This window comes from Sciurus carolinensis, chromosome 3 (genome assembly GCF_902686445.1).
Source record: "Sciurus carolinensis chromosome 3, mSciCar1.2, whole genome shotgun sequence".
Classification (NCBI taxonomy): domain Eukaryota; kingdom Metazoa; phylum Chordata; class Mammalia; order Rodentia; family Sciuridae; genus Sciurus; species Sciurus carolinensis.
This window is the reverse complement of record NC_062215.1, coordinates 174,767,897-174,794,158: the sequence shown is the minus strand read 5'-3', so window position 1 is coordinate 174,794,158 and position 26,262 is coordinate 174,767,897. Positions and strand designations below refer to the sequence as shown.

The 26,262-nt window shown below is 52.3% G+C and overlaps 1 protein-coding gene across 1 annotated transcript; it reads right to left on the bottom strand.

Annotated features, from left to right (window-relative positions):
- Positions 1 to 1,512: 1,512 nt before the first annotated feature.
- Itm2c (integral membrane protein 2C) lies at positions 1,513 to 14,809 on the bottom strand. The gene is made up of 6 exons (XM_047546866.1): positions 14,572 to 14,809; positions 6,358 to 6,495; positions 4,444 to 4,632; positions 3,517 to 3,627; positions 2,962 to 3,112; positions 1,513 to 2,621 (listed from the first exon to the last, which is right to left on the bottom strand). Exons 1-6 carry the CDS (start codon positions 14,707 to 14,709, stop codon positions 2,530 to 2,532), a joined length of 819 nt encoding a protein of 272 aa, XP_047402822.1. The 5' UTR covers positions 14,710 to 14,809; the 3' UTR covers positions 1,513 to 2,529.
- Positions 14,810 to 26,262: the final 11,453 nt, after the last annotated feature.

The following is a 26,262-nucleotide window of genomic DNA, read 5'->3' as shown; positions in this document are numbered from 1 at the left end:
CTGGTCATTACGTTTCACAACTTGCCAATAACTTCACAAGGTACTAATCACTCACAGTATTTTATGTACAATAGATGCATCACAATATAAAGTATTGAAAACAAAAACGCCAACTGGATGCGTAAAAATGTTCTGTCCCTAGTTTTGATTTGTATTTTCTTTAAAAACTGTAATTAAACATCTTCTTGTGTGCAGGCTTTGATCCACTTCTGTTTCTCTCATATTCTTTGCCCTTTTATCTACTGGGTTGTTTAGTTTCATGATTTATACAAATAAAAACTTGGCATGTTATAGAAAATAACCCTTGTTCTATCCTGTGTTGAAAGTCACCTTTTCCAGTTGCTACTTATAAACTTTCGGCCTGGTGGTATATTTCATTGTGTGTACATTTCAACTTGTCATTTATAAATCCCAACTTGGTGGGTATCATGCATAGAAAGATCTTTCTGCCTCCAAGGTTATTTTCAATCATCTCTTCAAGCACTTTTATGGTCTCATTTCATAATTAAAACTTTTGATTCATCCAGAACTTATTTTGTACAGGGAAGTAGGATCCAGGTTTATTTTGTCAGTCATTAAAAATAACCCACAATAAGTCCTTGCTAACTTGAAATGCCACTCTAATGCGGAATGGAATTTCTCTGTAATCTAAGTCAATTTCTCCCCCACCCCACTTTGTCCTGTTGCCTCTCCTTTGCTACACGAAACTCTTTAATGCTTGTAGTTCACGATGGTGCATATCTCAGGGGCAGTTCTTTACCCTGTGCTGGATTTAATCAGTTATTCTCCGTGTTTACTCTCCCCAAAGAACTGATTGTCAAGTTAAAAAACAAATCAGGTTGGCATTTTAATAGATTCCACTGCATTTAGAAGGTCAGCAAAACATTTCTGCAAGAGCCTTTGTGCCCAGGAACAGGGCGCGTATGCACTGACTTGAGTTCTGGATGACCCTTGAAGGGCAGTCAGACTGTCAACAGCACCGCGGCTGCAGGTGCCCTCCCACCCTCCTCCCAGGGTGGGACACAGGTCTCACCTCCAGGGTCCACTTAACCAGGCTCTGGCCAGCTCTCTGACTGCTCCCCCTCTGGAGAAAGTGACCCTGTGACTACCACGCCAAACCTCAGTTCAGATCCACCAAGAACAGTTACCAATTGTGCAGACGCTGTGGGGAACACGACACCGTCCTTGTGCTTAAGGACATGCAGTGATGTCACCTGCCATGCAGAATACGACAGGGTGGGTTACAGCACTTAAAAGCGACCTGACCTTGGCCGAGTAGAAGCTCTCGGCTCACTTTCCTCCTTCCTCACCTGCAAGATGTGAGCGGCTGGGGCTCAGACAGTGGACCCCAGATCAAGGGAGGCAATGAAGGGGAGATCCATGTCCACCTCTTTAGGGGACAGACACCAGGCTGCTGGCCTGTTCCTGCCTGCTGCACCCAATGCCACATAGGCCTGTCCCAGAGAGTTTCCCAGCCCAGCTGGTGCCCCACCCACCAGGCCGAGATCAAAGTCAGAAGTAAAAGATTTTTATTTTCTACAGACACTTCTGAAAAGAGATCTAATAGAGAAAATATACAAAGCATTTAAGAGTTTCATCTCCAGAGCACCCGAGTCTGACTGAGGCGCCGAAGGCTGTCCACGGCTCAGGGCTGGGGACGGGAAGCATATCCGACGTCAGTAAAAACATGCAAAAGTGAGGACGGGAAGAACGCTGCGTGCCTCCCGCAGGGGCGGACGCCAGATGGGGCAGGGGCACAGTACCAGGTGGCTCTCCCTCCCCTCATCTCCACTAGGGCCAGGCCTGGAGAAAGCCATCCACCCACTCCCCAGAGTGGCAGCTCAGACAAGTGACCCCGGCTCTGTCCCCCGCTGCTCCCGCCTGGCTGTGGGACCGGCTTGTGCTCCTAGGTGCCAGGTGGGGGCCCTGGCTCCTCGCTTCTTTGGTTCCACTCAGAGAACAGTTGTGCTTGACAGACTCGTCCACCCCCACGTGCCAGGCTCCTGCTGGTGGGCGAAGGCACTGACGGGAGTCCTGGGGAGACCCCAGCACAGCCACCTACCCTGTGCTCCAGTGGGGCCTGTCCCTGGGCACATCCCCCAACCTCAGCCCGTGCCCCAGGGCTAGGAGTCAGACAGCAGAGGAAGTTGCTGCCCTGGGAAAAAGCCTTGGAGGGCTTTCCCGAGGCGTGCGTATGTGGGAACCCCATGTTCTACCCTGCCCCGCCCTTCCCTCTAGTCCTTCCCCTTGGCCCAGCCACTGGGGACCTGACTTCAAGACGGTGGGTCACAGAAGCCATCTTGGGTGTCCCCTCTCCTCCCCCACACCTGGGAGGTCAGTAGAGGCGGGGACCCCGAGAGGTCACGGCCCTGGTACCGGTGACGGGCAGGGCTGGAAAGGAAGGGTGGACATGTCACATCTATGGAAAGGTGTCCAAAGAACAAGCTAAGCAAGGGGGAGGGGGGAGGGCCAGAGAGTGGCCGGAAGGAGAAGGAAGAGGGCAGGGGCGGGCCTGGCGGAGGGGGCGCCTCACACCACCCCGCAGATGAGGGTCTCCACCACGAAGGTGTTCTCGAAGTGGCGGATGGCGTTGCAGTTCTTGGCCCCGCGCTTGTTGATCCCTGGAGGAAACAAAAATCCCAGTGAAGTGCCCGGCCAGGCAGGACCTCAGGACTGGGGGGCAGTGGGGTGGGGAGGCCTAGGAAGTGACACCTAGACGCACACCACGCACAGCGAAGTGGCGAGAGCTCAGAGCTGGAGTCAGCCTGCCGGCACCGCCACCTCCCCTCCGCGTCACGTCACCTCCAGGGGCCTCCATTCCTCATCGTTAAGATGGCACTGGTGACGCGCAGAGCAGCACCGGCATGTCAGGAGCTCAGTGAACCTCGGCTGCGGTCGCTGCGGCCGGGTGGGCTCTTGGGCAGCTGGGGTTTGGGGCCGGGGACAGGGGCAGCCACTCACGCCTCCGGGTAGCCCGGCGCCGCAGCCGGTAGGTGTCCTTCCCATTGCACAGGTGGTAGATGAAGGAGCCCAGGGCCTCCTTGTCACTGACATGCTCGGTCACCACCATCTCCTCCTGCATGATGTACGTCTGCGGGAGGTAGGTCCCTCTCTGCAAGGGAGAGGTCACGCAGGGGTCGGACCCAGGGCTCCCTCCCACAGTTTCCATTGCCGGCCCCCTCGCGGCTCGCCTGTGCCACCTCTCACCCAGAGGCCCCTTGCTGGCCTTTCTGATGTCCCAGGCCAGTGCCTGTGCCCCTGCTGTCCAGACCCGAGGCACGTGTGAGTCTGGGTCCCACCCAGGGGGTGCTCCTGCAGTCACCGCCGACACAGGGCGTGAACGGCAGTGCTGAGGAAGCCGGTCTTGGGCTTCTCCACCAGAGAGAGAGAAAAGGAGAGAAGAGACCCCGGGGATGTGGACCAAGGGGCCACGGAGCATGACCAACCTGGAGTGCAGGAGCAATGTCCCTGGTTCCCGGGTCTGGAGGAGGGCAAGGGGACAAGATCCCCGCTCACCTTCACGTTCATGAGGAGCTCCCAGAAGTTGCGAGGGGGCAGCACGATGGTGGTGTTGAGCTCGATGACGTAGCACTTGTCCAGGGAGATGTCGTGGTAGGCAGTGAGACCCTGAGCGGAGGAGGTGGCACGTCAGACTCCGGGAGCCGAGGGTCTGACCCGAATCCCGTGGGAGCGGTGCCTCCCAGATTCCCGGCCGGCTGGGTCTTCCCTGGCCTGCGGCCAACGCCGCCGTTACAGCGCAGGCTCTTCCCGGGTCTTGCAGAGCTGAGCAAGGTTTGCAACTGTCCATTTCATCAAACCTGGGCAGTCCCTCCATCCATGGGAACAGTCTCCCTGACCTCAGGGAGAGATGCTCTGTCCCAGGGCCCCCGTGGAACTCCGCTGCAGGACACCCAGGATGTAGCAGGGTTGGTGCTGAAACCCCTACAAGGCTTTGAGAAGCAAGCACCTGGGAAAGAGGGCCCGGCCTGCACTTCACCCTCCTCAGAACAGTCCCAGATGGGAAGGTCCCTTCGAGGCGAAGGGAACTGGCTGGGAAGGGCATCGGGACCTCCCAGCATGCTGGCTACGTGCCAGAGCTTGACCTGGGTCAAACGCACACCTCTGCAGAAATACGCTCAGTGCACCTGACAGTGGGATGCCGTCCCCCTTATCACATGGGCAGACACAAAGACCCTGGCCTGGCCATGACAGCTGGCATCTGCAGATCCACTAATCCTCACTCAGTGACAATGGCATTATCTATATAACAAAAGCAACATCTTTAAAAGTCTGGTGCCAGCCATAGACATTGACTACACAGCTTACAAATACCCCAGGGATTCTCGTTGGCTCCTGCTCCTTGCTCTGGGTCCCCAGGATGCCCTCCCACCATCCTGGTCCCAGTTCCTAGTCAGCTGCTGGCTGACCGCAAGCTGGCCTTACCCGCTGGAAGTCATGGATGATATCTGCAGGGTCCCCGCCACCAAACTGGGGCACAGGGACATTGATGCGCTCGTAGTTCTCTTCGAGGTAGATTTTCACATCCTCCTCTAGCTCCATCCGAGTCCGGACCTGGGAGGACAGCGAGTCCTCGTAGAGCACGCCACAGTGGAAGAAGTTATCTCGGGCCAGCTGAGCAAGGCAGGGAGAGAGAGAGAGACCGTCAGGCAGCACCCTGGGCACGGCCGCTGCTGCTTACCTGTGCACTTCAGCGGCGGGGCCTGCGAGGTCATTACAGACGGGGAAACAGAAACGTGGAGAGTCGGGATGGAGCCCGGAGAGGGAGGAGAGGATGAGTAGGGACGGCCAGGTCCCAGGTGGAAGACCTCCCCAAGCCTCAGTTTCCCCTTCTGTAAAGTATGGTAATCCCAAAAATCCCTGCTGGTCTCAAAGTCCATGATTCTGGGAAATGGACCAGCAGAAAGAGCACCAGCCAACCCTATACCCTTCACAGAGGGGCAGACACCGGAGAAAAGCTGGGGTGCGGTGGGGCAGAAGAGTCCTCAGGGGAAACAAAGGGTCGGACAGGCTCGGGTACCACCTTTGGGGACGAGGAGGGAGGTGAAGAGCTTCAAGGCAAGGCAAGGAGATTCCAGTGTCTCCGCCACGCCCAACCCCAAGTCCATCACCATCCCTGGTCCCTGAGAAGCCTTAAACACCGTGCCAGCTGCCCCCCAGGTGGGCTAACTGCCCCCCAAACAAGGAAAGCAAGGCAGTGTGACTGTGTCAGTGGAGTGACAGAGACCAGTGCCCCGACTTCTCCAGGGCCTGGGGTCTCCAAGGGACTGCCTGACCAGAACTGCTGGAATCCCCTGCCAATTAGCGCTCCAAGGAGATGGAATATCCAGCCAGGCGAGGGGACAGGGCAGGGCCCCACTGTGGCTGCCGGATGCCTCACATGCTACTCCAGCAGCTGCTCTGAGACGTTGGCACTGCCTGGGAACCAGAGTGGGGTGTGGAACCCCAGAAGGGCATGAATGGGGACTGGGAAGAGAGACCAGGAGGAGCCCCAGCAGGTCCTGGGGCAAGGCCACACAGGAAGGGGACTGAAGAGGCCTGCACAGGAGGGGCACCTGCCTCAAGTGGGCAGCAAGGCAGGGTGACAGCCTGACGTCGGGCAGCCAGGCAGGCATGCCAAGTCGCACCTCGGAGGTGAGCGGACTGTGGGAGTTGAGGTCTCCAGATGAAATCCCAGGGAACAGACTCTCCAGTAATGTGCAGGTGACAGCAGTCACATGCTTAGGGGTGGAGGTCACAGTGACTGGCGAGCCGGCCTTGAGCCACCTTGAGACTCCCCACTAGGTGCACCTGCGTCTGCCCTCTTGATCTACTGTTAACTTATCTCAGTGCTCAGACGTGTTGACCCTCCCTCCCCAGATCTAGGTGGCTCAGCTTGGGGCCCAGATCCCGGGGTGACGGGAGGGTGAAGCCACCCTGGGGGTGAGATCATAGGCAAGGTGAGCTCCTCTGAGGTCACCTTCCTGTTCCTTCAAGGAGGCCCTGGTGAGTCTGTGCCCAGCCTGCAACCCACATGTCCATGCAGGACCTTACAGCATGACCCTGGGCTCAGGGGCTGAGCTCTGGAGACCACAGTTCCAATTATTGCTCCATCTGAGTTTCTGGTGACAATGCCTCAGGGTGACTCTGTGAAGGGGCCCCAGTGCTCCGCCTGGATCGGGGCTTGGTTCCCCAGGGCCAGAGGCTGAGCTGGGGCTGGCCGGGGCACTGGCTCCTGCCTGACCACACGCCCAGGGCTTCCTGCTGCCGGTCTTCATCCCCTGGCCTCCACTACTCCCGCACCCCTTGGCCCCCAGCCGCCCTCCTCCCAGGCCATGCCTCCGCCTGCGGGCCCCTCACCTGAGCAAGGAAGAAGTATCTGTAGATGTAGACGGAGGCGAAGACCAGGCCCATGAGCAGCACGACCGTGCCCATGGACAGGTAGCACACGCCCCACGAGCCCCCCTTCTTAGAGCGGTGGTAGGGGGGCCGCTCCTCCTGTGGGCAACAATGGGGGTCAGCCAGTGCTTCAGAGGAATGAAGGGCCCGCTCCCCTGGACACCTCCTTTCCCTAAGTGGCACGGCCCCGCTGGCTGGGCCCAGAGAGCCTTGGAGGAAGGGATAGGACAGACACGTCAGGTGAAGGAGAGCCTCACCAGGGTGCCCAGCGGAGAGAGCCGAGACCCACCCGAAGCCACTGGAACCGGTCAGCTGGGGGAGGCGGCAGACGCATGTTGAGCTACTTGTGCTCTTAGCCCTCTCGGCACACCAGCCTGGCCCGTCTGGCCTTTCAATCACAAAGTGGGGGTGTACCAACGTGGGACCAGACCAGGGCGTCTGTAGGAACGGGATGTTTCTGGCAGGCTGGGAGACACCGCTCTGGGCGATGGAGCGAGGACGGCCCTGGGGCTGAGGAGTAACAAGACCCATCCTGAAGTTGGAGCACACAGGATGGACTGGGAGGAGGGCAGTGGAGGTGGGGAGACCAGAGGTGGAGGCTGCTGGACTCCAGAGGTACCTTCGCTGCCTGTTGGGACAGGGGCTCTGGGAGGCTGAGGGGTGGGCACCAGCACTCGTCACTGGCCAGGCAGCCCTGGGCCTGCAACCCACTAGGCCCAACTCCGCCTCTGGTGTTCGGCAGGGGACGGCTGTCTGTAGTGCAGTCTACAGGGTGAAGTTTGGAAGCATCCAGAAGCAGGGGGAACTCCCACCAGGAGCGACCAGGGCTGTCAGGAAGGCCAGCCCAAGAGGCCCCAGGAAATGACCTGCTCTGAGCTAGACTTGGGCTCAGGCTCGTAGCTGCAGGGCTGCCAAGACACCAAAGGGTCCCAGTTGCAGGCCACGCTTGTCTGGGGTGGGGATGAGGAGGACCAAACTCCATGCTGCTTTCTCCGGAGCACTGGACTGAGTCGGTCGGGTGGCCCTGGTCATCCTTCTGTTTGTCTCCCACTACCCTCACCCAGGCTGGCCCTCAGTCACCCTTGGAAATGCTGCAAGAGCCCTGGGCCTGTCTGCCTCCAGGGCCCACCACTCAGCCCTTCCTCCTGTGTCCAGATATGGCTGAGGGTGAGGTTAGAGGTCAGTCCCTACGGATACCCAATCTCAAGAAGCTGAGGGGCACAGGGAGAGGCTCCCCTTATTCTGGCTCTGCCACTTGCTGCCTGCCTAGGCCACCTGCACAATGAGCCGGTGAGACCCACCTCTCAGGCCCTTTCTTGCCGGACTCTGGGACTGTGCATGTGTCCTTCTTCCTGTCCCTCTGGAGGCGGCTTTGGGAAGGTGGGGATGGGGTTCGTGTCTAAGTCAAGATAGGTATCTCAGCACATCACAGGGGTTCTGGGTTAGGGGGGTGCAGGTGGGCTATGGGGCTTGGGCTTCAGGGAGCTGGGGTGAGCCCCACAGAGGCTTAGTACTCTCCCTGCCCTAGACCCCAGGAAAAGAATAGAAATTGCCGGGAAGACCCTCCCCATACTGGACTATTCACCGGCAGGCCAGCTCGTCCCCAGCTTCCGTGCCAGGAGATGCGACCCCAGCCCATTCTGCACTCTGCACCCCAATACAGAGAGCAAGCCTAGGACAGGGCCAGAGAACAGCAATGTGGACTTTCCAATAGGCTCTCCAGGTCCACACCAGTAGCCGAGGCCCACTAGCATCTCACAAGAACAAGCCATCAGTTCCTGCAAACAATCAGTCAGGGGACGTGACAGTCATTCCACTTTTCCAGTGGTCACCGCTGGTCCTAAGGAAAGATGGCTGACCCAGGGTCAGGCCAGGCCACCTGCACCTGCTGTGCATCCTGCATTTGGGGCACAATACACTTCAAGGCCCAGGCTGTATTTAGGGGTCCATGTGGGGCAAGGGGACCCAGACTTGGGAAGGGCCCAGAGGTCTCCGCACAGGGCAGAGCAACCTCCATCTCCTCAGGGCACCAGATAAAATGTGGATGGCACTCCCGGACTGGAGTGTGACTGGAATTAAGAGACAAAGAACCTGAGAGCCTGGGTGGAGGAGAGTAGGAGATAAAAATAGCAGAGCTAGGTGCCTGGCGCGTCCTTCCAGGGCTGCCACCGCAGAAGCAGGTGAGGCGGGCGGTGACTGTGCTTTCTGTTCTTGCATTCGGGAAAACTAGAGTCAGCTTGGGAAAATGGAATTTAAAAAATAAATAAGTAAAAGGAAGAAATACCCCCTTGGGCTTCAGGCGAGAGCCTGGGCGCCTGCTCCACAGATGAACCTGAGGGAGGAGGTGAGGCCTCCAGGCCCCGCCACACCTGCTGTCTCCCTGTACTGGGGGAGGGACTGGACACAGCAGATGGGAGGAGGGAGGTGGGGAGAGGAGGTCCGTGAGGTGAGGACAGAGAGAGGAGGCTGACTCCAGTGGCCCCTGTTGAGCAGGTGTGGCTGGAAGGGCAGAGGCTCCAGCCAGGACCCCTCGCCGAGCATGGGGGTCCGCCATCTTACCTGGATGCTGCAGGTGAACCCCTCTGTATTACCAGGGGCAATGAGGGAACTCAAAATATCCCACCCCACATACATTTCTTTGGCATATTTCTAGCTGGTTACTCAGAGAAACTGCCACCTTTGCAGACCCGGGCTGGCCTCTGAAGAGCTGCCCTTTGTAAGAAATGTCCATCTGGCCACGTTAGTAATGTCAGCCTGGGGTGCGCGCGAGCTTTCTCTCTCAGACCCAGGGCTGCCTAGGAGTGGGGCAGGGTCTGACCCAGAGCTCCCCACAAGTGGTCCGAGGGCTGGTGCCTGGGGCTTTCTCTGCCTGCTAAGACCACATTGTCCCAGTGTCCCCCTCCACCACCCTTCTGTAACTTCCCTGGCTACCTCCCAGCAGCCTCCACAGCTCATAGTACTACTTAGGCTTCTGGCCCTTTCTCTGAGTCTTGTACGTTGAATATGGCTCCCATGCCTATAATAAATTCTGGTTTTCCTGTTAGTCTGTCTACTGGCAGTTCATTCCATGGGCTAAAGTGATCAAACTCCTCAGAGGGGAAAAAAAGAAGACATTAATAAGTGGCTCTTTTGCTCCTTGCAAGGGACACCCTCTGGCACCACCTGGGTCTCAGGACCCACCTGAGACCCCAGCCTGCAGAGCCAGACCCTCAGAAGCACCGTGACTGAGCAGTATGGCTGAAGGTGAAGTCAGGACCAGAAAGCTCAGGATGTCCCCGCCGGGGAACAAAAGACTCAGCACTGATACGTCCGCTGGATCCCAAACTGCACAATCAGGGTCAAGGCTCAAATTCCAAAGCCCTGGAACCCTCCCCGGTCTCCCTAGGCCCTCACTGGAGCCATGACCTTCGGGTTATCAGACCCTGTCTGAGGATGGCGAGGCAGTAGTGCGCTGGCCAGCAGCCAGCCTTCCTGAGAACCCCTCAGCTGCTCCACCTGTCATGCCAGTGGCCCAGAGAAATGCTGCTACCCACATGGAGCAGTAACGGACAGCGAGGCCCTGGGGGGCTTCCATTTAGAAAGCAGGAAAATATCGCATACTGTTTCCAAGGCAACATGCTCTCACAGCGTGTGAGCCAGACATCCAGGGACTTGTGAGGGGCCTGGGCCGCAGCCTCAGGCTGCTTGGACCACAATGGCGCTCAGGAAACGATTTAGGAGAGCCAGGGACGAAAAGGACTGGAAACTACCTAATGGAGCATCAACTCAGCAGACCCCATAGCTTGCAGGGAGTGCTCCCCAGCTACTGTTCCTCCTTAACAATGTCCATTAGCCACAGCAGATTAAACTACTTGCAGACTACTTGTGGAGGCTGGAAAGGCAGCCTGTCTGCACAGACCAGGGGCAGGGTTGGCGTCTAATCCCGCTCCCCCGCCACCAGTCCCATCCTTAGCATCTTTTCCTTCCCAGGCTGCAGGCTTCAAGCCAGAGGCAAGTGTGCCAAAGGCAGATGAGATGGGCTAGCTGTGAGTGGCTGGAGGAGTCAATGTCCACTGTCCCTCTGAGCACACAGAGCCCTGGGTACAGGCCATGTGCTGACAGGCCTCAAGGACTGGCGTTAGTGGAATCCCACTCCTGTTCTACTCTCTGTCGGAGGCCCTGTGGGAGGTGTACGTAAGCTGTGCAGCTGGGCTGGGTCCATGGATCCTCTCGCCCACTCCATCCCTGACAGCTAAGGTGGCCAGAGGGCAAAGGCTCAGGAAGGTGCAAGCTAAGGAAGCTCCAGGCGGAAGGGCCTGCGAGAGACCCTGGAGCGATGGGCAGGGAGGGAGGGGCGGCTGCGAACACCTTTGTCACCGGGAGAAACTCCTGGGTGGCAGTGTACTGACAGCCTGGACCAGACAGAGCCTGGCCGAGAAAACCAGAAGAGGGAAACCGGGAGGGAAAGAAGAGCTGCCACCGCCGTGGTGCCTGCCCAAATGCCAAAGCCCCCTGGCAGACCAGGAATGGACAACGTCCCTGAAAGTCCTTGCTCTGCCGTGGAAAAGGAGGTGGGGCTGGGCAGCCTTCTCTAGAAGGTCCTTCTGGCCCCGCCCTCCCAGCCAGCGGGCACTGGGGCCTAGGGTAGGGTTCCAAGCTGGCCAGACCTGCCCTCCTAGCTGGCAGGGGACCCTCCCCCACTGCTCTGCTTGCCAAGGGCCAGAGGCTGGGACACACACAGAAAGTGAAATCTGATCCGCAGGTATGCAGGCTGGGGGATGGGGGCGACAGAGGGGCCATTAATCAAAGGCAAATGTCAAGGAGAAAATTAACAGGGCTGAGATGACTGGGGTGAACATGTTTTTCTCCCTTGCAGCCCCCAGCCTTGAGCCTGTACACGTCCACACCCCCGTGTGTGTGCACGTGCGTGTGCGTGTGCACAGGCACTGGCAGAGTGCGGGGGAGAGGGGAGCTGCAGAGAGAGGCCAGCGGGGGTGGCTGGTGGGGGGTGTGGGACTGGAGTGGGGAGCTGCCCTCGGTCCAGCCACTTGCGGAGCTGGCTCCTCATCATCTCAGAGTCTAAACACCGTGGAGAGACCAGCAGCTGGAGGCCCGGCCGGCCCACCCGCCCCTTCCCCAGCCCACTGGGGCACTTCCTTCCAGCCTCAGGTCTGGAGACAGATCCTCCTTGTTTCACTGTTTGTCCAGAAGCAGGGGGAAGTCTCTGCGGACAGTGCCTCGTCCCCCTTCCTCCCTAGGACGTAGGTTGCCTACTGCCCCAAAGCCCTGGCTTGCTCATCTGTTCACAAGCAGTCCTCTCAGAAATCACCAGTTGAAACCTTGGTTTTGAGACCAGTTCAGACACCAAGGAGGGCTGTGTGGGGGGTTCACAACCAGTCAAAAGAGACCTTCTAATAAACTGTCCTGTGCATTGCCATCGGTGTGGAACAAAATCCAAATGCCGTCTTGACAAACAGCTCCGGGCCCTCCAGGTCTGTGGGCCCTCAGAACCCCAACAAGGCTCATGCTCTTAAACTGCAGCTGCTAAATGGCCTCCTGCCTGCTCTCACTGCCGGGGTGGGCGAGGCCAGGCTCTGCCAGGCACAGGGCAAGGGGGGAATGTGCCTGGTAGCCAGGTGGGGCAAGAAGAGGCCTGCAGTAGTGAATCCTCCCGAGGCTCCAGGTCCAGCTGCGAAGGCCAGAGCCAACATGCAGCAACCAAAGCCCCTGTGCAGCAGCTCAGGGCCTCCGCAAGCAGGGTGAGCTCGCTAACACCCAGTTTCTGTCCTAAAGGTGCTGGGATTTTAATTCCTTCTTCTGACTGCCCTGGCCTCCCAAGCTCCCTGTTGCCAATTAGAGGGAGGGGAGGTCACTTGGCAGGCTGCAGACCATCACTAACAGCAAGCGGGAGGTTGTTGATATTTCCATTTCATGGTAGGAGAGGGCAAGAGGCTGCTCAGCTTCAGAGCCCAATAAAAGCCAGAAGCTGGATGTCCATTACTACTCGGGCCATGCTGGCGAGGAAGATCAAAATAGCCGACCACCAAATAAGCTTCTTTTGCAAATTACTGAGATGGCTCTTCAGAGGGACTGCGGAAATGGGACTATCTTCTAAAGACTGTCCTTTTGTGGTGGGGGGGGGGTTGCATCTGTAGAGAAAGTAAGTCAAATGAACAGTGGATGCAAAGAGGCTGCATCTTGAAATCCACCTCCCCATGTCTAGGGAAGACGTTTTTCACAGGACTAAGTCACCTGCGGGTCTGACCCCAGACCCAGAGATAACCACAGGAGGTCTGTCTGGGGGACCTCACCTGTGTAAGACCACCTTTGTCTGTAGTGTTCTTTCTTCACCTTACCCTTCCACAGCTTGTGACATCCCCGGTTCCAAGTCTCTCTTCCTGACACTACATAAACTTCAGCCACAGACCCCTCCTTTGAGCCTCATCTCTGTGTTTGGCTTCCTGCTTACAGGTCACTAATTTGTATGCTTTTTCCTGATCATCTGTGTACTGTCAGTTTATTTTATAGACTAAAATTATTTTGCCTTCAGAAGTTAATGAGAAATTTGAAACTTCACCACACTAGGCTCTGCCATCCTGCCCAACACGGTCACCAAGGCTGCCATGAGAGATGTGCCACTCCTATAGAATTTGGTGGGCCTTGCTATGGAGCTGGAAGTATACCCTCCCACTGAGTGTTTTCAGTAGGGTCCTGGTTCCTGGTCTTGGCTGGGGGTCTGTCCCTGGGATGAGCATCTGGGAACAGATAAACTGCCCCTCCCCAGCTGCCAGGAGGGGAAAAGGCTGGCTCCCTCTGGTAAAAAGGAGGCTTGCAAAGCCCTTGGCAAACTTTTAAAACTGAAGACCACTGTCTTCAAAGTTGGGACACTCCATCTGAGCTTGGGGAGGATGGCACTGCTCCCGTGGGGGTGCCCAGCAACCCCTCAATCTCGCCTGGGTGGTTGGACCTCCACACTAGGGTGGGGGGTCAGCCAGACCCCTGGCGTTCCTCACTCTCGGTCTCTGCTCAGGCTGACACCCACACCCACCTCTGAGGCTCCTCTCCAAGATCAACCTTCGCAGGTCCCCAAATACCAAGGGTAAGACTAAATCAGAGTCACAAAACTTGACTTGGAGAGGAGGAGGGAGTAGACAGGGGCTTTTTTCGTCCTTCCTAGATGGTGGAGCCGGAGCTAAGTGCGCCCCAAGACCGCTGAGGCCAGAGGCCGCGAAGACACCTTTGCTGGCTCACAATGAAGCCTGACAGGCCAGTTTCCCCTCTCTTCTCCCTGCCCGCCACGCGACCTGCCTCTCTGGCCCTTCCCCGGACACACTCCACGCAGCGCAGTTTTCCACGGCGGAAATGCCTTCTTCCCCCTAGGCCAGCGGGAAGGCGGGACGCACCGAGGCCCGCCCCCACAAAGCGGCCAGAGACCTGAGATGCCGAGGGCACTGGGGCAGTGGGGGAGTCTCCCGCCGCGGCGGGGTTGGGGACAGCCCCGCAGGAGGGCGGAGAGGGGACAGGAAGGCCCCGACCCAAGGGGTGAGGTGGAACCAGGGCGCTGCGCTCGGACCCAGTGTCCTGGAGGCGCGGCTGTTCGGTTCTGGTTTTTTGCCATTTCACCACTTTCTGGTCCGCCAGTTCCAGCGCGGATTAGCAGCACATTCTGCATCCCCAACAGGCCTGCACTTGGGGACGAAATCAGGGGCCCCTCCTCCTCCGCTGGCACCAGACTCTCCCCCTCCACCAATTTCCCTTCCAATCGGGTCCCACCGCCCTACTTTGGGGCAACTACGTCCAGCCCTTGTCCCATCCCCCACCTGGGGACTTGGTTCGCGGCCCCTCCCCCTTGATTGGAAACAGACGCGAAGCCCCCGCCAACATTCCTCGAGCTTTGATGGAGCAGACCCCTTCCCCTATTCTGGAGTAAGGCGCAAGGCTCCCCTCCCTCCGGGGAGAGATCTGGAGCGCTTCCTCACTTCGGGTCCGGAGATTCCGACCGCCTCTTCTGCTTTAGGCTGTCACTTGAGTGCAACACCCAAGCCCCTTCCCCCATTTGGGATGGAGCACCCATTCGAGAGCCCTATTCCCGCTCCGCTCGCAGCACCCGAGTGCCGCTGCGCCTCGGGCAGTCTCGGGGGCCAGCGGGGCAAGTCGGGATCCCACGCCCTCGCCGGAGCCCCTGGTCCTTCTCACCCTGGCCGGCGTCAGCAGGATCTCAGCGGCCGGCGCCGGCGCCGGGGCCGGGGCCGACGCCGACACCGATGCCGAAGCCTTATCGGCCTTGTCGCCCTTGATGCCGGCCACGGCGGGCTGGAAACTGATCTTCACCATGGCTGCGCCGGCCCGCGCGTCCGCCCTGCAACCTCCGCCCGGGCAGCCTCGGTCTGTGCAACCGCCGCTCGGTGCGCTGCAGGCACCGGAAGTTTGGATCCCGTTCGCGTCCGTGTCTCTAACCCCACCCCCCGCCCTCCCCGCCCCCGCCCCCCGCGGGAGGGCCCGGGTGCGCGTCGCGCCTGCGCCCCCTGCCAGCCCCGGCCTGCCGCCGGGGACCCCGGCCCCACTGGGGCGCTCTGCGTCGTGCTCCCTCGCTCTCCCGCATTCATTCATTCGACCATCACTCGCCGACCCGGTCCCCTTCCCACCCTCTCTCCACGATCAGCAGCCCGGCAGCACAAGTCTTTGTCAACTCGGCGTTGCCTGGCAAACCCAGCTTCTCCATAAGTTCCTCATCTCACATGCCACTTCATTTCCTTCTCTGGAGACGCCGAGCCTCCGCCGCCCCTGCTCGAACGGCCCCCTGCCGGGCGGGGAAGGGGACCGCAAGGCCAGGCGCACACCTGCCTGCTTCTATCCTGAGCTCTGAATGCACCCCACCTCCATTTTCCATCATGCTCCTTTCTGTATCCTTCATTTCTTCGAACCCTCCCGAGGACCCCTGGGGTGCACGCTGAAGCCTCCGGGAGTAGAGAAGTGAAGGGACGCCCTGCATTTTGACTCCCGGTGTAGCTGTGCCCTGTTATTGGGTGACGGGCCCTGTCCTGTCCTTTTCTCTCCATAAGGGAGGGTGGAGAAGAATGTAGCGGGAAGATGCTCAGGGCGGGGGAGTGGAGGCGGGTGTCCAAGGCGTGGGTTCCAGTCAAGACACTGCCCCAGCAAAGCATCATTGGTTTTGGGGAGGAGCCAGGACTTCTACTGCAGGGGCATCTCTTGGCACAGGGAGTCCTGGACCTTGCTTTCCCTGCTGTCCCTGGTCCAGGGATAGCAACTGGTAACCCCTGCTCAGTGTTGTTTCTGGAAGGCAGGGGAGTCTGCCAGCTTGTTGAAGACAGTCCACCTCCCTCTGCTAGTCTCTCCTCTGCCTCTCAGGTCTTAGGCTGCTGCCTGGGATCCTTGTTGCCCATATCCAAGACTTGGATGTCTTGGTTCAGATCTTGGATGGACCCAGCAGCCTTGAGGACAGACAAGTCAAGCAGGAAGGCTGTCTAACTGATGCTAAAGCCACCAGCTTGGGGAACTGTGAGAGGGAATGAATGGGGAAAGCTGAAGAAGATGTTTTGGAAATGGAGGAGGAATTTGGTTTGGGCCAGAGCTGGAGAGGCTATTGTTAACCAGCAACTCAAACTCCAGTGCACACTTTCCTGTTCGGAGAAGCCAGGCTCCCAGGCCTTGCTTGCACACCAGTAGTGTGCCTCAACGTTCATCCCTCCACTGGGTGTTTTCCAAGCACCCCGGTGTGTCCAACATTGTGTTCAACTCTGTGGAAGAAAACAGAAGTGCTCAGGACACAACCCAGCAACCAAGGATCTGATCATGTTAAACCTTCTGTCTGCTGAATTCTTTGACATGTGTTAAATTATTTAATTTTCCATCACAACCTCTCGGACCTACCCATTAACCTCCGGTGATATAAGCTAATATGGCTAAAACCTAGGGTTGCTGAGCTACTACAGGGCAGACCTCTGGTGGGTAAGTCAGGACCATCTGACTCAATTCTCTGTGGGCCTGAGATGGCAGGTGTATGCCCCACTCCTTCTGGAAGGCCTTCCCTGACTGGCCTGGGCTAAGCCCCTTTGCCTGAGCACCCTCAGCACTGTGTGCCTTTCCTCATGCCTTTCCTTATTCTGATCACGGGCCCTGCCAGCCAAGGGTTGGGCATAGTCCTAGTGATTTCTAAAGGTTTTGGTCTCATTACCCCCAAGAGATTTTGCTTATGTGGGTTATGTCTATCAACATTTACTATTAGAAATTAAAAACTCAGAAATTTTAAAACATGAGACTCTACATATTCCATTGACCTTCAAAGCAATAGCACCACACATGTAGCCTAATGAGAGAATGAGAGTGCAAAGGGCAAATGACATTTTAGTACTGTTGCAAAAATAGTTTTGACCATGAAACCCCCTGAATGGGACTTGGGGACCACTAGGGTCTTCAGATCACGCTCAGGACTGATGCTCTGGTAGATGCTTAAGAATTCATATTTCATGGATTCTAAGCTATATTTTTTTTCATATTTTAACATCTCTGAAATTATCTTTTACCATTATAATGGGCAGTGTTTGTTCTTTTTAAATGTACCTAAAGTAATGTTGTGTCTTACAAGTGACAGTATCTTAGATTTGATGGAATGCAGTATAACCAGTCAATTATCCGAGGGGCTCCAAGAGGAACCTGAGGTTCTTCGTGAAGCCTTGAACTTTGTGGGACAAGGTCTTGGTGAGCTGGGCTTGTGGTGCAGCTGAGGCTCCATGGAAGACCCCTCTGGTGGGAACCAGATAGAGACAGGGCGTGGCTAGGGGACAGGGAAGTGAGAAGGTCCACCGGGCAGGGAAGTGTGAAGCTGAGCCAGGAGCCCGAGTCCAGCATGACAGCCACTTTCTCACCAGCACTGTCCTTTCATCTCACCCAACGGGCAGAGCTTTTGCCACCTCTGCTTCCAGCGCCTGCTCAAGGGCTGCTGGAGAAAAAGACACCACCATGTTTACCATGGTTTGAATGACCATCTTGGAAAGGTGGTGTGTCCAAGACTTGGTCCCCAGGGCGATGCTGCTGGAAGGTGGTGGGACCTGTAGGAGGTGAGGCCTCATGGAGAGAGATCCTTAGGTCACTAGGGGCATGCCATTAAAGAGGATTGTGGGAACCCAACCCTCCTTCCTTCCTCTCCTTTTTTGTGTCCTGGCTCCTGAGGTAAGCTGTTCTGCTCCACCGTGTATTCCCACCATGATGTGCTGCCTCAGCACAGCACCAAAGCAGTGGGGCCTGTGGATCATGGACTGGAACCTCCAAAACTGTGGATCAGAATAAACCTTTTTTCTTAATAAATGAATTATCTCAGGTATTGCATTATAACAATGCAAAGATAACCATTTTGCCACATCACTGGCTAGGAATGGAATTTCTTTGGGACCATCATTCTTCCTCCTCTTTGGAGCCCCCATTACTGCTAAGCCATCCAATGGTGGCATGGGAAAGATGCTCCTGGGAGCTTTGCCTCCACCTCCCTCATCTCCAGTGCCCCTTTATTTACATTGAGGAGTCAGTTGGGAGCTGGGTGTTAGAGGTGAGGAGATTTTTAAAAATTAGGTAAAATTTAAAATAATTTTGATAAAGATATACATCTATGTACCCAACATCCCAGTCAAGATATAGAACATTCCCACAATTCTTGAAAGCTCCTTCCAAACTTTTTTAGTAAATCTATAGCTCTTCTATTGGCAACTGCGGTTCTGATTTCCATTGCTATGGATTACGTTTTGTCTGTTCTTGAACTCGACATAAATAAAGCTGTACAATATGTACTCTTTTGTGTCTAGCTTCTTTTGCTCAACAGAATGTTTATGAGATTCACTTACAAGAGTTTGAATTTTTTTCTTGTTAGGTAATATATTTTGTTAATATATTACAGTTTGTCTATCCCTTTTCCTAGTCGTGGACGTTTGGGTTGCTTTCAGTCTTTGGCTATACAGAATAAAACAGTTGTGGACACTCCTGTACAGGTATTTTGGTTGACAGATTTTTTTTCACTTGGGTAAAGAGCATCAGAGAATGAGGTGGAAATGGTTTATCCTAGAGGACTGGCATAGAATTCAAGGTGCGTGATGTAAAGTGAACAGTTTTTTAGTTGGTTTCATCATTGTTTTTAAGTTATTTATGGAAATTCTGCCAGATCTGGCAGACCACCCACATGACTTCCAATACAGCCCACTGCGGCGTAAGACTGGAATCCCTGATCACACAGTTCTCCAATGTGACTGGTGCACTCCCACCAGCAACCAAAGGGAGTTCTGTTTGCTCCACATCCTCACCAACATTCGGTGTTCTCAGTCATTTTAGTTTGAGCAGTTCCAGTTGATAAAATGAGTTGTATTTGTTGGAGCTTTAATTTGCATGTCTCGGGTGCCTAATGGGTCGAGTATCTTTTGATGTGTTGCTGGCCATTTGTGTATCTTCTTTGGTGAAGTGTCTGTTCATTTTGAAAATTGCATTATCTTTTCATTTTTCATTTCTGGGAAATCACTGTATATTCTACATATAAGTCCTTTGATGGTGAACATTTCCTCCCAGACTGGCTAGCCTTTACGTTTTCTTAATTTTGTCTTTTCATTAGAAGGTTATGATTTTATTAAGTTCAGTGTATACATTTAAAATTTTTAATTCATGATTATTGTTTTTAGTAACTTATCTAAAAAAAAATCATTGCCCACCTACAAATTGGAGAAGATATTACCATTATCTTTTCTTCTAAAAGTATTGTAGTTTTAGATTTTATATACAGGTCTATGACCATCCCCTGCTGGGTTATTATTTTTTAAATTTATATTTATTTATTTATTGGTGCTGGGGATCAAACACAGGGTCTTGCATATGCTAGCAAGAGCTCTTTCTCTGAGACACACCCTGTCAGCCCCTATGATCCATTTTTAATTGATTTTTATGTGTGATGTGAGGTAAAGGTTGAAGTTTATTTCTTTACCTTATGTATTCCAGCACTGTTTGGGAAACTTCTCATTGAATGTTTTCACATTTTGGTCAAAATGTGGGTCAATTTTTGAATTCTCTTTTTGTGGGGCAGCGGTATGGGGAATTGAACTCAGGGGCACTCAACCACTGAGTCACATCCCCAGCCCTATTTTGTATTTTATTTAGAGACAGGGTCTCACTGAGTTGCTTAGCGCCTCGCTGTTGCTGAAGCTGGCTTTGAACTTGTGATCTTCCTGCTTCAGCCTCTTGAGCTACTGGGATTACATGTGTGCGTCACTGTGCTGGCTTATTTCTAGATTCTTTGTTCTGTTATATTGATCTATTTTCTCTATCCTACCAATTTCACACTATCTCGATTACCGTAAAATTTACTTTTTCTTTTTCTTTCAACTATAAGATTTCTAGTAATTAGTAAAATCAGGTAGTGTGAGTCCTGTGACTTTTTTCTTCTTTTTCAAGATTGTTTTGGTTTTTCTAGATCCTTGGAATATCCAAATAACTTTTTAAAATTGACTTGCCAGTCTCTACAAAAAAAAAAAAAACCTGTTGGATATTAATTGGGGTTGTATTAAATCTATACATCAATTTTTGGGAAAATGATAAGATTGATGTTCAAATCCACAAATGTGGTATATATTTCCATTTGATTAGATCACTATTTCCTCTCACTAATGTTTTGTAATTTTCAATGTAGAGGTCTTGAACATCTTCCCCCCCCCACATTTTTTAATGGATGCATTATAGTACATATTAATGGGATTTTTACATATTTATCTTGTACACATTTTGTTAAATTTGTGCCTAAGTGTTTTATGTTTTTGATGGTAGTTATATATTTATTTCATTTTCCAAGTCTTTACAGGTAATTTATAGAGATACACAGATTTTGGGAAAATTGACTTGTGTATTAGTCCATTTTATGTTGCCATAACATAATACCTAAGGCTGGGTACTATATAAAGAAAAGAGGTTTATTTCACTGACAGTTCTGGATATTCAAGAGCACGGTGCTGTCATCTGCTCAGTTCTGGTGAGGGCCTTGTCGTGCTGGCATTGCAATGACAGGACTGCATCTGAGAGAGATCCCGCGGTGGAGAGAAGAAGCAGGAGACAGGAGTGGCAGCCTGCTCCCTTAACTGGCTTTCGCTGTCTCTCACATGAACTGATCCACTCCACAAGACCTATCCCTTCCCAGGGCCGTGCTCCCATGACCTCGGTAGCTCTACTAGGCCCCGACTCTTTCTTTTCTTTTTTTCCCTTTCCTTTTTGTGGTACTGGGGATGGAACTCAGGACCTCAAACCACCTGACCCCTGGAATCAAGCTTTCAGCATGTGACTCAGGGACAAACAGTATCCAAATCATGGCACCTTCCCTGTATTCTGCAGTCTTAATAATTCACGGACTACTCATTCTCCTTTTATTAGACTCCCTTGGTTTTATACATAGATAATCGTGTCATCTGAGAACACAGTCTTTTCCTTCTTTTTCTTCGTCCTTGTGGTTTTCGTTTCGTTTCCGGCTGGCTGGTTAGGGCTTCAGTATGTGGACCAGGGAGTGGAGACGTGCGAACCTTGTTTCTGATGGTAGAAGTTCACCATCTCACCACGAATGTAATCAGTGGTAGGTCTTCACAGATGCCCTTCCTACAGGGTGTGCCATGGCAACAATGTTTCCGTCGATGACCAGCCAAATGTCACACTGCCCAGTGACGGGCCATCGCCTTGCTGAAGTGCACGTGCGGAGTTCGCTCACGGCTGAAATCCATCAAGTTGCGTTCTCAGAATGAGTGGCTACATGGGTGACCTCGGGCTGATGCAGCCAGGTACCCGGATGGAGAGGCCACGTCAGCAGACCCACTGATGATCTCTTCTCTCCGGTCACCACTTCTGATCCGCCAGTGGCCGCCGCGCTCCTCTCCTGCCCGATGGAGAACTTCGCCTGTTTTTTCAAACCTGCATACGCGCCTCTCCTGCCTCACGCTGCGCTTGTGAGCGGTCCGGGGTGCGCATGGGCAGTGGGTTCGTTCTCACTCCATCCTCATCCATCCCGCTGCCGGGGATATTTGGATCACTTCCAGGATCGAGCTGTCACCCACAGTGCCGTTAGGGACATTCTGGTGCCGGTGCTCAGTGGCTGTGCACACAGCTCGCTGTGGGTCTGCACGTGGGAACCCGGTCTCACGTCTCAGTGTGTCACCTTCAGCTCACTGACAGGAGGTGAGACTTCTCAGCAGCAGGCTGTGTTCCTACAGAAGTTTCCCTGGGCTGATGGCTGAGGAACAAAGCCCCTGGTTTTCAGCCCAGAATCTTCTGCCAGCCCTTCGGTAGGCCATCTTGTTGTTCAGTGGTCTCAGGTACCATCCACAGAGCTGGGTTGGTGCTGCTGGAAGATTTTGGTGGAAAGCCCTTTGGGGAGAGGGGCTGTGGCGATTGGCTCTGGGATGTCTCCCTGTCACTTCCTGACTCCAGGTACCGGGGAGGCAGCCTGCAGTCTATACAATGAGGGCTGCTTGGGGCAGTCGTTCCCACCCACCCCAGTCGAGTTGACGCAGACCATGGACAGTTTACAGTTGGAAATTCCGTGGGTGAAACCTGCCCTTCACAGTAATAACCGCCAGGGTGGCATCCTGGGAATAAATCTTATAAGCTGTGTAAACGCAGCACCTGGGTAGGGATGCGGCTCTGTGGCAGAGCTTGTCCAACACGCGTGGGTGCCACCCCAGCACTGGAAAACGATCGAAAAAGAAAGGCACAGAATCCCCCCGAGGGCTGGAAGCATGTGTGGAGCGAGACAAACCACGTCCTCGGAAGGGAAGCCTGAGAAAGTGTCAGTTTTATCCCAAATCAAAGCAAATCCAACCTCAGCCCCAATGGGTGTTTGCAGATTGGGAGAAAAGAATTGTAAAATCTGTCTTGAAAAGCCAAGAAAGAGCTTTAAAAGGAGTAATGATGACAAAAGCTTCGATGGAACAGAAATGACAGGGCTGGAAGGCGGCGTCGGGGACGGTGAGGTCTGAAGTGGGGACTTCATAAGTGTATAGATGAGGAATACGGTGTATCTATGTGACTGCAAATACGTGGAAGGAAACAAAGATGGCACACTGGAAAAAGTCTAGTGATTTCTGGTGCAGACGGCAAAGACCGAGAAATGCAGTCTCTTTAACTAGGTAGTAATGAGCTTAGTTAAATGGGTTTCCATTACTGAAGAAGAAAGGGAAATGGAAATGGGGAATCAGTTAGTGGTCCCCGGTCCCCGCAGTAAGAATCCATAATTTAAAAAATAAACATTTATAATTAAAACATAAAAGTAAATGACAAGTTTTGACACCAAGAACCTAGGGAGGAAAGAACAGGGCAAATCTGAAGAAAACAGAATCAAGAAAATAAATCCATGAGAAAATGGATGCTGTGATTGGATATGGTTTAAGTCTGTCCCCCAGAGGTTCATGTGTTGGAAGCTTGGTCCTGCGTGTGGCCGTGTTGGGAGGAGGGACCTTTAAGAGTGGAGCCTAGTGGGAGGCCTTTGGTCATGGGGACACGGCATTCAGAAGGAATTAAGGCACTTCCTGTAGGACCTTGGTTCATTCTCAGGAGAAGGCAGTTGTAAGACCGGAGTCTGGTCCCACCCGTGATCTACTCCCATGATGATGTCGTACAGCCAAGCAAGCCCTCACCAGAGCTGAGCCAATGTCAGCACCAGGTCCTTGAGCCTCCAAAACTGACTCAAATAAACTTCTTCTACTTATAAAGTGAGCTTGCCTCAGGTATTTCATTATAGCAATGAAAATCAGATTAATACAGGTGAACAGTGGAGAACTGATTACTGTATTGAAGAGGTAGTTCGTTTGAAAGCAGTAAACAAAAAGAGATAAATCTCTGCAAAGTATAATTTACAAACAAAATACTGATACAATGAGAAAGGTAATATAGATACAGCAGATAGTACAAATTGTAAAATCTTTTTTTCACATAATCCTAAGAAATATAAATATTCTGAAGTGGAAGATTTTACAGAACAGTACAAATGGCCAAACTGGATTTGAGAAGTAGAAAATCATAATAGTCTATAATCAAGGAAACTATTGAAAAAAGTTTTTAGGCAATTGTCTCAAAAAAAAAAAAAAAAAAAAAGTTCTGAACAGCCAGACCATTTAACTGAATGGTTCTTTCATACGAAAGGAACAGCTAATTCTATTGATGCATCAATTAATTTTAGGCATAGATTACATATTCTGACACAAAAATCTGACAAATAAAAGAGAAAAACATCACTTTAGCTATGAATAGAGACCCAGAAATTCAATAGTACATCAGAAGAACAGTGACGTGCCATTCGGTAGAATGCCTCTGGAAAAAAGGACATACATTGCTTTTGAAAATCTATTTGGGGAGAAATGGTTTTGTAAAATAATGCTTCAGAGTAATTGCTATTCAACTTGAAAGGCATAGAAAAGTAGAAAGGAAAAAAACACAACTATTATGACAAAACCCACGATAACCACTATTAATGCTTCATTATTTTCCCTCCGTATCTACATATATATGAGCATGTGCGTGTGTGTGTGTGTGTGTGTGTGTGTGTGCGTGTGCGTGCATTCACATGCCCCCAGCTAGGGACAATTTTGACCTCCCCCAAACAGGACGTTCAGTAGTGGTTAGAGCTAGGAGTGATGGAGGAGCCCATGTTGGACGACACCTTGATTTTGACCTTGAGAGGCCAGAGAGCAGAGCCCACCTGTACTGCAGACCTCCTGAACTCTGAAATAGTAAATCTGTGGTGTTTTAAGCCACTGAATTTGTGGTAACACGTTACAGCAGCAACAAAAATCTAATATTTCTGGCATAATTAAAACTTCTCTTATACTCATGAATATCTCTGTGTTCCATCTCAAAGTCTCTTTAAAAACATCACCACGCTCCCTCTAGAAAATCCTCTTTCCGTTTATCATCACATTTGAGAGAACTGGCTACCACGTGCCCTCATCCACATATCGTGAAGTCATTTAAAACACATCCTTTACTTTGATAAGTAAAAGCATATGCACCATGCCGTAATATTTCATTAATTTTTTTATTGAAAAAATTAAAAGTGCCAGATATTTGCTGATTATATACATATATAATTTTTTCCAAAAAATGACTTTGGGATTTATCAATTCTATTTTTTTCTGTTTTCTAATTGCTTCACTCCTGCCTTTAATATTTAATTTCCTTCTTTTTTGTAATATTATTCTTTTCCTAACTTTAAAAAATTACTAGTGAAGATGAACTTTTAAAAAAATCATGTTCATTATGTCTACAAATAGGAGGAAATATTACCTATAGGCAATAATGATCAATAATATCAGGACCAATATTACCCTGAAATGAAGAATGATAAAATTATGGCATTTACAGGCAAATGGATGAAATTGGAGAATATCATGCTAAGTGAGATAAGCCAATCTCAAAAAACTAAAGGACGAATGATCTCGCTGATAAGCGGATGAGGACATATAATGGGGGGTGGGAGGGGTTAGCATTAGGTTTAGGGTTAGGTTTAGGGTTAGGAATAAGGAGAGCGGTAAGAATGAAGGAAAGAAGGACTGTATAGAGGGGAAAGAGGGGTGGGAGGGGTGGGGGGGAAGGAAAAAAAATAATCAAACATCATTGCCCTATGTAAACGTGTGATTACACAAATGGTATGCCTTGACTCCATGTACAAATAGAGAAACAACATGTATCCCATTTGTATACAATAATAAAAAAAAAAAGAAAAAAAATATATAACACCAAAAAAAAAATAATAATAATATCAGGACCAAATGAGATAAGAAGCAGCACCGAACTTGGGAACACTATCACCCAAATGACCTTCTCCTGCTGGGCAGGGGGCTTCTGGTTGCCAGTGTTGTAAGCCGCACTGCAGGGGCACCCCCTATTCTTCCCGGAGGACCCCCTCCACCCTGCCGGCACTTACTTCTACTACTGCTAGGTCCTTTCTGCAGACTCCCCAGCAAGAGTGTGAAAAAAAAATTTTTTTTCAACTTAAAACATTTTTTTTTAAAAGAATAATATTGTTTGATCTGAATTTTTCAGAATCCAGTTCAGAAAATCAAAATGCCATGATTAGGAATGTAAATTTGAATGACATTTTGAGGTGAGTTGTTTTTGACTAGTGAAGCGATACCAGAAAATTGAACTTTGAATTGAAATGAATACTTTGTTTTTCTGCAGATAGATTTCAGACACTACAGAAAGCCAGCCCGAGTAGCTCACTGGGGCTCATACAACTAAGGGCCACAAACCGAGTGGCTCAGGCAGCAGGAATTTGCTGCCTCCCGGTTCTGGAGCCCTTCAGCCCTGTGGGTTCCTCCTGGGCTGAGAGGCAGGATGGTTCCAGCCCCTCGCCCAGCTTCTGGGCTCCTTGGTGTAGTTTCTATCTGGAATGTCCCCCGGAGGCGCCTCAGTGTGGAAGGCCTGGTCCCCGGCTGGTGGCGCTGTTGAGAAGTGGTGGAAACTTTAGGAGGCACCTAGGAGGCATGTCCTTGAAGGGCCTATCTCGTCACTGGCCCTGCCCCCTCTCTGCCTCTCCTCTTTCTCTGCTTCCTGCTCTCATGAGGTGAGCAGCTGAGCTCCACCATGTTCTCCTGGCCATGGTGTTCTGTCTCACCAGGCCTGAAGCAGCGGCTAAGTGACCATAGACTGAACTCTGAAACCTTGAGCCAAACTAATTCTTCCCTCCTTAAAGTTGATTTTCTCAGGTATTTTGTCACAGTGACAGAAAGCTGACCAACTAACACACTTGGCATATAGAAATATCACCTAACCTTGGTTTCATTTTTCCATAGTATTCTTCCTCTCTGTGTATCTATAGCCTAATTTCCCCTTTTCATAAGGACACGGGTGATATTGGATTAGGGC